This window comes from Cariama cristata, unplaced genomic scaffold (genome assembly GCF_000690535.1).
Source record: "Cariama cristata isolate BGI_N322 unplaced genomic scaffold, ASM69053v1 scaffold18133, whole genome shotgun sequence".
Lineage (NCBI taxonomy): Eukaryota > Metazoa > Chordata > Aves > Cariamiformes > Cariamidae > Cariama > Cariama cristata.
In genome coordinates, this window is record NW_009610324.1 from 1,046 (window position 1) to 12,681 (window position 11,636).

Below are 11,636 nucleotides of genomic sequence, written 5' to 3' on the forward strand. Positions count from 1 at the left end.
GTAGCAAGTACGGAATGTATCTTGGGAATTGTATTTCTGCAAGTAGGGCAGGAGGTACTGGTGGAAGGACGTGGTGAAGCAGGAAAAGAGCTGAAGAGGTGCTGAGAAGGCTCTTGTACAGGGGAGGGGGAGGAGAGAAACAAACATTGCAGAGAACAGGAAAAACGATGTGCTGGGAAATGATTAATCCACCCCAAAGGCCCTTACTAAGAAGTGGTGGGACAAGCTCAATGATTTTTGGCAGCCATGAGCTACTTCTGCTCTGCTTTCAACTCCCGTCTTGCAACCAGATGTGTTTAAGTAGAGCTTCATCCCGTTCCTGCCCCAGACACCACATCCCCCCCGTCAGTGCCCTTCACTCCATTCCTGGCAGCTCTCTGGCAATACGCCCCCTCCTATATGTGTGTTTTACGGCTGTCCGGTGTCCCTCCACCTCCAGTAAGTGTTTCTCAGGCGAGCTGGAGCACACAATTTGTGCCGGGGGAAGGGGGTGGCAGTCAAGTTTAAGAACTGCTGTTCTGTATCCTGTTGTTTTCCTACTGGGATTGTTCCAGTTTCCTGCACTGTCTTATCTGGAGCTGAAAAGCCTAAGTGCTCATATTTACTTGCTTTGTGCATGCCTCAGTTTTCTAATCTGTGAAACAGACGTTACAAGACTTAAGAGGAACATCGCTAGGACTATTACAGGGTGGAGGGTCAGGAACAAAGTCGTTACAGGGCTTTCAGTGTCTCTACAATTAGTTTATTTAGTTACCCTGCTTGCATAAGCCTGTGTATGTCACAGAGGGTTTCAGCGAACCTTCAGCATAGCGTAATGCTGCACAGAGTCCACTGAAATGTAAAGAGAGTAAGATTTAGATGTTTACATTCTCAGGTGATTCCAGGTACCTGTGTTTGACAGACCTTATAAGAGAATCATTTTCAGAAAGTGCCGAGTATGTTTTTTTCCTCCTAATGGCTCAAACTAAACTAGACACAGAAAAGTCTTAAAACGGAATAAACATTTCAATGCTTTTAGTCAGCCCTGAGTTTTAAGAGCTCCACTGAAATGCTGTAGACTTCTTTGAAATTACTTGGCCGCATTTTCTTGAATACAGAGGTAAAATAAGCATATACAGTGCTGACGTCTTGAAAGCTTACTACGTAGACCAGACGCATGAGAAAGCAAAATCTTGTAGATTTTTTTTTAAAAACTTTTTTTTGCTCTGGTAAGCATGAATTCACTTAATTATAGGTTATATTAGTGCACTAAATTCCCTATGGGTTAAAAAAAATTAAAAGAAAACATTTACCGTACAGCTTTGGAATGTCCTGTTTTTCTGCACAAAGGTGTGGGTCCTGCATACGCAGTGTCCATTATCAGATGGGAGCCTCTCCTGGAAAGACAATTAAAATGCAGCATCACTCACAGCCATGCAGATTCTGAACCAGACACAAGGTTTCTAAACAAAACTCAACCCCCAAACTCCAACCCCAGAACCCTCCCCCATAGGGATCCTGGTTTTGTTGGAAGCAGGTAAAAACTGTGGCAATGATCAAGATAGATTTTTATTAATTGAAGAGATCAGAAGTACATCAGTTCAGCCTTTGTGGGTAAATACCATAAATTCATTCTTTTCTGCTCAGTTGTAACTGTAAATTCGGACTCATTCCACTTGACAGTTTCTTTGGAGGTCCTCTCAACTGATGTAAATATAAGAACAGGAGTGGGCTGAAGAAGTATCCTTAGCTGATTACCAGAGCCTTTATTTGGAACTAAATATCAAGAGAAAAAAGGCTTTTTTTCAAAGAGATCAGGAAAAGGAAGACATGTGCTTGGAGATAAGTAAAGATAAAAGCATTCCATGTAGAGACGCCTGTGATAGAAATCAAGATGTTCATCTGCCAAGTCAGTAATTTCATGGCCTTATGACCATGCAGAGCTTCCGTTTCTGTTACCTTTTCCCACGCTAACTATAAGCACCAAATTATTGGCATGAAAGTTCCTTTTAGTTTGTCCAAGCAGATCAGCCCTTGAAGGAGGAATTAGACAAGTTGAACTTGAAGATAAAGTCTCTTTGACTTCAGAAGGGAAAAACGGTTCTCCCCTAAGTTGACGTTCAGCGTTCTGAGACACAGCGAGGCCCAGGAATAGGCTGTGAATGCCCTGTCCTCAGAACGTTTGAACACAGGTTAGACAAACACCGCTCAGGAGAAGTTTGGGCAGAGCTCGTTTTTCTGTGAGGAATGAGGACAGCTGAAATGGACATTTGAGGTGACTTCCAACCCTGTTGTCCACGATTCATTAGGAGTGAGATCACACTGACAGTAGATCCTATACAATGCCTAGATTAACAGATGTGGGGAGCTCAAAATGCATTTGCTGCTTTAAAACGGGGTTTTGGTCTGATTTTTGTTTAAATCAAGCAGCAGATTTCAGTAAAGAATTCTTTGAAAATCCTAGCTTTGCATGTTACACAAGCTAGCATATGCAAACAGCAAAGCATTCCAGGCTAAAATTGTCCATACTATCATTAGAAAGCCGTAAGAAGGAACATAGGGATTGATACTAGCGTAAGTGCAGAAGGGCCCTCCAGAGCTGTGCAGCAGTTTCACCCCCAAATGGGAGCGGTTCCGCTGCCTGCTGTTCATTCCCCATCGGGAAGTACAGCTGACCTGCTGCCAGAGATTTGACCTGTGCTTTTCTCTTTGAAAGGGACATTTAGTTCCCTGACCTGTCTCCTGAGGTTAGAGAGGGCTCTTCTTGTATGCTTCGCTTTTGTTTGTTTCTTTTCCTCTTCGGATTGTACTTTGCCTAACCACCAAATGCTCGTTAATTGTTCTACGTGTGTTTGTCATTGTAGTCATGACCCGTGCCTCGCTCGGGCAGCCGACAGGCTCCCTTGTGCTGGGTGGCGTGGAAGCCCACGCCACTTCCACAGCTTTTTGTTGGTGGTGTTTTTTTTTTTCCCCCCTTCCTGCTTGGAACAATTAAACTTTTGCCCAAAGATTTTGCATGCTTATTCACTTAGGTTTTGCATCCAGCAAAGCACATTTAGTTTTGGCATCAGCGGATCGAAGCATTCAATTAAAATTAAGTATGTGGGTAAGTGCCTGGCCAGCTGCAGCCTCAGAGCTCAGCCGCCTGCGACTGCTGCCCCTCAGTTTCTGGAATTGCCGGAGCAGGACATGTGTAAACACACTTCCCGAGGGCTACTCCTCAGTGCAGGAGCTTGGCCAAGAGGCAGTTTCATGATTGCTGGGTTTTATTTGGGTTTGGTTGGTCTCAGCCCCACTTTGGGGGTCCCTGCTGCTGGATGACAAGGGTGGAGGTGCAGGAAGGGGGAAGGCAGCCTCCCCACCCCCTGCCAGGCTCCTTCGGATGCCTTCGGCCTCAGGCTGGCCCTGCTGGCAGTGAGGGGGTTCACGTTAGGGCAGGTGGCCTCGGGGATCCCCAGGTGACCCTGTCCTGGTGCTAGGTGGAAGATAGCGAGGGTAGAGGCCTTCCACTGTATGGTTTCCACATCCCCACCTCACGTCACGGCTGCTAGCCAAGCCCTGCAGCAGCCACCACACTTCACCCTGCGCTCGGGGCTGGTGGCCGCCCCTGGGCAGCCCGGGCAGTCACACTCTCACTTCTCCTCCTCCAGGCAGGGCTCCTCAGCCTCACCCGGTTCCCTCCTCGCCCCACTGCCTCGCACGGAGCCGGTAAGCATGGCCGATGGAGGTGGAGTGCGAAAGGCACCAGGCATAGCCTCTGCCTCGGATGCCAGCGCACAACAGGGCTTCTGCAGTACAGCAGTTTCCTGCCTGTGCACTGACAAGCTTTCTCTCAGTTTAACTAGCATACTCATGAAATAAATCCCTGCAGACAAACACCACATTCACGGATTACAGAGCAGCCCTACATCTGTCAGACAGGATGGGCTTCTCCTGTCTTCCACAGCTTGCTTGGAGAACAGGAGCGTGCGGAACAGGAGACCTGGAGGCTCGAGCTCACGTACCCAGCAAGGACGTGCGCTTGCAGTGTGCTGGGCTGTCTGCACGTGCATACTCACCTTCAAAGCCAACAAGGGCCTGTCCTCACCAGGAAGCCACATCACGTTTAGGCCAGAGCTGCTCAAAGCACCAGTTTAGACAAGAGTCCTGTGTCCAGTGTTTTCAGTCTGGCATCTTTTACCACCACTAAATGCAAAGCTTTTAATGAATAATAGACTAAGATGCCTGAAGCAAAGGCTGCCATTATGAACTGTAGATGCGTGCGGTATCAGTCACATAGCATCATAAGGCTTCTTGGCTCTCTTGCAATATGTGTGTTGACGGTAAGTTATGTGACCGATTGTTCTCTAACCTGTCACACAGAAATGATGATGACTTTCTAGACTGCTACATAGAACTTTTCAAAACAGATGGGAGAATTTCACATTTAGTCTCTAGTAAATATGAGTTATATATGCAAAGAATTACTTAGTTAGGAAACTTCCTTTTTTTGCTATTTGAAAAGTCAGATAATGTCAGAATCTGAACTAGCTTCACTATTTCTGGTACTTCTGTTTCTGCAGTTCATTCTAGTTGGAGAAGTAAAGTTTGCTAACCACAGCCTGTGTTCAAAGTGCCAGTGCTGAAAGGAACATCTCGCAGAGTCTGTTTTTTAAATTCTGTTTCCTATATTTATATATTGTTTCAACTTCGATTGGTACACTGTAGAGACTAATCCTGCAAATATTTACAAAAGTCAAGCTGTCTATATATAGTTAATTCGAGCTTAATGGGAGCTCACCTTAACGAGGGCACATGTTTTGCAGTAGCATTTGTGTTGGACTGAGCATTAAAAAAATTTAGTTGCATCTGCTAGGCAGATTTTTTTTTTTATATATGTATATATACACACACACACACAGATACACACACATGTATGATGATTATTTTAGGTTCTGAGAGAAAAAGAAAGAATATTCAGTCACTTACTGATCTCCACCTGAGAGAAGGCTCAGTGAGATAGAAAACAGCAGCATGGTGAGTATTCTTTTATAGCATAAATGATACGATAGACAATTGTTTCTAACAATCAGTTACAGCATTAAAAATTGTCAATTTTTTAAAAATGAGTTTTAGACATGTGGATGTAAGTTCCATTTTTTTTAGTTTCTGAAAAGCATCCCACAAACAACTTCTTCATATATCCAGTTGCCCTTTGATGCAAATACTGCTGCCATTTTGGCAGATGAGAGAAGTATGAGCCCTGTTGGCCATGGGGAGGTGGGAGATGGAGAAAGTGATTCCTGACACTTTCCCTTGTTTTTTCCATAAGTTTGTCCTTGTTTTCCATAAGTGAGTACAGAATTGTCCGTGGGTACGAGCTTGCTCGGATCACAGGAGACAGATTTGCAAACAGAGCACTACACTTCAGCACGTTACCCTTCCATTAGCTGAGCTATGGTCGCTGCTTGGTGGTTCAGTGAGAGCGTTAATCATCTCAGTTATGCTGTGGATTTAGAACACGCATGTGAACAGCTGCTGTGACTCAGCTGAGGTGCAATAAATTCTTGAACTGAGCTACATGATCAGGACTCGGAGCCCATAGGTACAACTAAATTATAGCTGTAATAGATTCATGATTCCAGGACCATGCCCACAATCTACCCTCCAGGTCTTCAAAGTGGACAAATTTATTTATTTATTTTAGAGAATGAACAAATTGGTTTATTAAAATGAATCATTAGGGGAATCACTGATCTACAATTATCGCTCTGTTGAGATGGGGTTAGAAACAGTCCCCAGGACTGCTATTTTACACACATCCTCTTTCACTTAAGTTACCTCCAACACATTTTTACAGAATGAGAGTGTCAGTGATGGAAGGTGCAGCGATGCCAGTTCACTTCACATGGATCTCTCCAATCTTGTGACCTGGGCACACACTCATGGGACCATATGCAACCAAATCCCAGCCTTGGAAATTGTGCAGAACACGGGTCATCCTAGCAAGGACAATTCTGTTCTGTGGATATGTGGAGTTGGACATGCGTATCACTGGCAGTGTGGAAAATTATACATCAGAAGCAGAGAAGAGAATGAAGCTGTAGAAAAGAGAAAGAGGTCAGTATCTTCTGAGGCTTCATCAAGGGAAGCCAATTTAGATGAAAAGAGGTTCAGGATGACCCCATCTTTTGAGAGGGCTAAAGCAGGCGCTGTTAGCACAGGGTCACATAGCAGATCTCCAGGGGTCACTCAGCAGAAAGATAACACAGTCTACATGATGCATAATGAGCCATCTCCCATAGAGAATCGAAAAAATAGCAGATCCATGAAATCATGCTTTGCAGCTGAGCAGCATTTGTCAATATCTGCTGGTGAAGTCAAGACTGACATACATCAGGTGAAACTAGAAAGCAACGAAGATCTGCAAATCATCTCTGATGAAGAACCGTGTATATCAGATGAAGACAACCAAGGAGACAGAATCAACCAGAATATTCTGTCAGAATCACCAATTAAAGGTGTAACTGCTGAGGTAGATTTGCAAATGCATCACAGTCAGCAGATGGCATCTAAGAAGCCAACAGTCACCCAAACATCCAGCTTTGCCCCCACAGGAAAGCCACCCCTAACTCTTGCCTGCATTCTAAAATCCCCCGTCAGCAATCAAGAGAGCCTGGACAGCAGCTTTTTGAGGTTAGGTCCTCTTAATCCGGCAGGGGCCGTAACTGAAACTTCTCAAGCAAGAAATTCCTTTGGGTCAGTGATACCAAAAGAACAGTTAAAATCTGTGCCTGTCTCCAGTGTCGGAGCAAAGACCCAACTTGAGTCACCCACCTCTGCAACGTTCTTTGAGTTTGAAGCCACTGTAGATGTCCAGCAGCAACTCCAGCTGAGCCCTCCTCAGCATGGCACACCAGGAATAGGCTTAAGTGGGAACATTACTGAAAACCCTGTTGATGAGAGTGAACCATCAGGACCTGGGCACGCACCTCATCTTTCAGCCCTGCCGAGTCCAGAGAGCAAGAATGCAGACCATCCACCTGCATCTTCAAACAAAAGTAAGATAGTCTGGAGTTTTGTTCCTGGAGGGGTTTGTGGGTATGGGGGTGCGTTCTATTAATCACTTTCCCAAAATATTAAAGGAGAGTGAGTTCATATAACTGTCAAAATCTGTATTGTAGTATCTAAGTAAATGCCTCTGATTTGGGGCACTCGTTTCTGCTAAAAGGGACTAAAAAGGTTCCTACCTTAAGCAATCAGCATTTCAATAGATAATGCTGTTCTGTTCTGAGGTACCCAAATGTCTGCTTGGCTGTGGCCCAGCCTTAACTACCCAGTTTGACTGCTTTGGTCTTTCATTTTACTTGGTATCACCACATAGTATGTTGGCTGTACTTAAGAGAGAGTCCCTCTGAGAAACTGGAGCGAGAGGTGGGAACTCAGGTCTCAAGAGAAGAAAACAAGAGGAAGCAACTTTTAAAGCAGAGAAATTGTGGCTGTAACTCTGGCTGCACCAAAGTCAATGGCAGAAATCCCAGAGGTTGCAATGGGAGCGAAGTTTCAATCCTGTATATTAAATTACATGAGCTAAACAAATTGCTTTAGTACTTTTAAGAACTTTCAGATTTTCATACACGCTGTTTTGATGAAGGTTTTAGAAGCCTAGCTTGCGGCCGTTTTAATTCTGCTGTAAAACAGATATCGTCCGCACAAGAAGGAACAGCTGACATACAGTGTGTGGACCTTATCAAAAGTATGCTAGTCTTTTGCAAGTAGTGGGGAAGAGATCAATGAAATAGATGTAATTGACTTAATAAATGATCATATTTTAGGGTAGATGTGTATAATAAGCTGGAGCCTTAATGCCAAGTACATATATATTATTTAACCTAATGATTAAACACCTCAAATAAAATGCAAATGTCCAGGTTTCTAAAGATGTTATAGTAAAGCCACAAAATTTGCATCTGTAATGATTTGAGTGACTGCAGGTGCTTTTTCACACAAATTCCAAGTAAACTGCTGTCGAGTCAGTTTTATGTTTTTCTCTGCTAGTATCTCGGTGTAAACATTGAGGCAAATTTTTTAAATTTAATTCAAGGAGTAAGACTATCTCTTCTCCATCCAAAGGCTCAGTGGCTTGGCTCCATCTAACCGAGAAGCAGCCCCGAACAGCCTGTGTCTTGCTTCTGTGCGCTCAATATGAGGATCCCATTTCATATCCCCGAAACCTATCCTGTTCCCAGTCCAGCCCCATGGCCGTGTCCGCGGCTTGCTGGGCGCCCAACCTCGCAGAGCTGCTGCAGCACTGCCGTGCACCGTGCAGATGATTCCCCACCGACCCCATCTCCAAAACTCCGTGGCTGCAGGGCAGGGCTGGGACTGCGCTGCCCCGTCCCACCGCATCAGACATTTATACCTATTTCTCTGCTGAAATAACGACCCATCTCAACTAGCTGAAACATTAGAGAGCAACAGGCTACTGCAGGTTTCTGCAGTGCAGGGGACTGGACAGTGTCCTTCAAAAGGAGAGAGATTACTGAAATAGTGTTTTGGGGTTTGTCTGTAACACAATGGGTGTATGCTTAAAGCACCGTTAGTATTCCTGAATAGGCTTGGGGTTACAGACATTCATATTCCTTATGGAGCCACAGTGATACAAACCGGCACAGTTTTTTTGCAAACATTATTTGACTATTTTTGTAACTGACAACATATATCATCAAAAGGGACTGGGAATTCATCTGGGAATGTCTGTGTAGTAGCCGTTTCTGCCAAGATAAATAGCTTATGGCTCAAATGAGGCCTCTGCATGTATTGATTTACAAGCCATTCATCCCTTCACATAGAGCAGTCAGTAACAAAACAAGCAAAAAAACACAAAACAGCAGCACAGGGATCAGTAGAATCCACCTCAGTCCAGCCACAGCATTTTAAGGTAACAACTAAGCGTGTACAAAATAAGTTGGTGTAAGAAGGGGAATCTCTAGATGTTGGCTCTAGAACCCTTTTCAATCTACCCCTCTTCAGCCCTAGAAAAATCACAGGCGAGCAGATGGAGCTTTTCAGCAATCCAAAGAATTAATTTCTCATGCTACATCGAACTAGGTAGATGTGGTATTGCCATAGCAACTTGAGAGAGAACCCAACTGGAATCCTGGCAATCCTTTAAAAAAAACCCCAACCAACCAACCAACAACTTTTACTCATCTTTTTGTTCTCCCTCACTATCTACCCCTAACTTTTGGTTCATGTTTTTATCTCACAATGAGAGTTCTCCTGCCTGAAGAGATTTTTGTAAAGAAGAATGCTTTGAAATATATTTTGCATAATGCAAACTATATTGTACACCACTTTGAACATATGAAATGGATGCTACGCAGTCCTGAGGCAGATCACAAGATCCGTGTGCAGGCCAACTCTCATCTATTTTAGCAGAGCAGAGTCTGGCCCTTGCAGTCGTCATAAAATACATGCCAGAGTAGGTGCAAATTGATGAACATGTATCAAGTCCATTCGGGGTTACTCGGGCTTCGTAGCCAGCACTGCAGGCTCAGGATGGCAGCCACTGGGTACATGGCTGGTCCCACGAGCGTGCTCCTACAGGCACACGCAGAGTCAGCTCCAAAGTCAGCCAGGGAGAAGTTCAAGGTCAAGCCATGCCACCAAGGACAGGTCCAGTCTCCGGTCCTATGTTGCTGTCTGAGAAGGCCCACAGAACTTGCACCAATGCTTTCCACATGTGCATCCCACAATGACATTCAGTGATTAAATCTCATTAGGAGCTCATTCTCTCCCATTTAAACATAATTCAAAAAGAAAGAATATCTTAAATTTACCTACATGGTGATAAGCAGATTCACCAGCCAAGTGAGAAAGAGCAAGAAAGGAAACAATCCTTTCCCTGTCTAGACTGGCACTGTCGGGTGGTGCTGGCTGGCTTGTTGAGAACCCAGATCTAAACCAAAGCTTTAAAGGAAGGGGTTTGTGAAAGTCCCATGATCTCCAAATTACTCCTAGAACGAAGGTGAACATTACTCTGCATCTCCTTGTATTTCACTGATCTCCTTGTAAGTTCTTACTCTCCACAAAGCTGTGTCTTATCTTTTAGATATGTTGAAGAAGAGGGAGAATAAGAGAAACCGTAACATTGGCGATATAAAAGTTTTCAAAGACTGGCTGGTTTTACATTGCCCTTCTGAAACGCGCGAGATCTATAAGCTGCCGCCTGAAGACCTCGATAATTACCTGACCTCATTCTACAGTTCTGCAAAGAGACAGAATGGCACAGATTTTTCCGCCAGTTCTTTGCACATCTTTCAGACCAGCATAGAGAGATACCTCAAGGATCACAACTACGAGTACAGCGTGGTTAAAGGGTTGGAATTCAGAGTGTCTCAGGAAGCCTTGAAACTAAAGCATCAGCATCTATCTCAAAAAGAGAGGGAGGAAGAGTGGAGTATTTTGGAGAACCTGACGGAAGAAGATGTGGAAAGTCTTCGTAAGAAGGGACTTTTAAGTAAGATGCACCCTCAGGGCTTTTTGCACCTCATGTTCACAAATATCATTAGGGGGTTTGGGGCAAGTACACACAGTCGGAGCCATACCCTGTACTGGGGACAGCTTGTGCTAAAAAAGAATGAGGGAGAGCGGGAGTACTTGGAGTGGAAGGAAGATCTGAGTGCAGAGGTAAACATAGGGGAATCGGGCCCACGGCTCTTTGCCAAGCCTGACAATCCAGAGAACTGTCCAGTTGCAGATTATAAGGAGTTCGCTAAGAGGAGGCCACTGGATATGCTTCATGACTATGATCCACTTTATCTAGCTCCCAAACCTCTGTGCTCCATATGGGACCAAATATGGTACTGTAGGAAGTCACTGACAAAAGCCAAAATGGAAAAGATCTTGAAAGTTCTTATCCAGCAAGTCAAAGGACCTGTAAAGAAGTCCAAGAAATAAAGGTATCCGTTTAGTTTCTGCTGTGCCCCTTTTTTGATAGGGGCATGTTTCAGAGCAGTCTTTGAAAGGTTTAAGGGGCAATATTTAGTATCGGTTGAGGAGAACAGCCTTCTCTTTGGTTTCACTTCAGAAGATAAGTCATCTACAAATTGCATTGCCTTAGCTTTCAGGTTAAGTGAAAGACTTCTATTGTTCTTCCTATTAATGGAATTGATAATTCAGTAAGTTAAATAAATATGAGAATCTTAGGTTTCACATTTGCAAAACAAGTTAATATTCTACTGCATTATTAATGACATGATAAACCAGCTAACGTTAACATGGAGAGGGCTCAGTAGCTGAATAGCTTGGCTAGGAGTTTAAGCTGTGCTCATATTTAGAGGGGCTAACACTTGTAAACAGCGTTTAGTCTATAGTTTAAGCCTATGGTAAAAAGATACGTAACACGAGTTAGTTCTGGGCTGGAGGGAGAACGATGAAATGCCACATTTGCCATCTGCTAATCCATATCTCATGAAAACGCTTTCAAGAAGGTTTATGTCATTTTTCTTAGTGAAAGATTTGTAGATTTAAGAAGTTGTGACTGTGTTTTAAAGAGTTATTTAAAATGGCTGACAGTGTTGAAAGGATTTATGGTCAGTGTTTTCCCCAGAGTGCTAAATATAGCTACATAAATGCACTGTGGTAGATGTAGTCAACTTTTTTCAGCTGTTCAA

General features: G+C 43.9%; 1 protein-coding gene across 1 annotated transcript; it reads left to right on the forward strand.

Moving 5' to 3' along the window:
- Positions 1 to 5,866: 5,866 nt before the first annotated feature.
- Positions 5,867 to 10,920, forward strand: LOC104159841 (uncharacterized protein KIAA1958-like). Its single transcript, XM_009697854.1, has 3 exons — positions 5,867 to 6,748; positions 6,839 to 7,019; positions 10,073 to 10,920. The coding sequence occupies exons 1-3, from the start codon at positions 5,867 to 5,869 to the stop codon at positions 10,918 to 10,920; spliced, it is 1,911 nt and encodes a 636-aa protein (XP_009696156.1).
- The last annotated feature ends 716 nt before the right edge of the window (positions 10,921 to 11,636 follow it).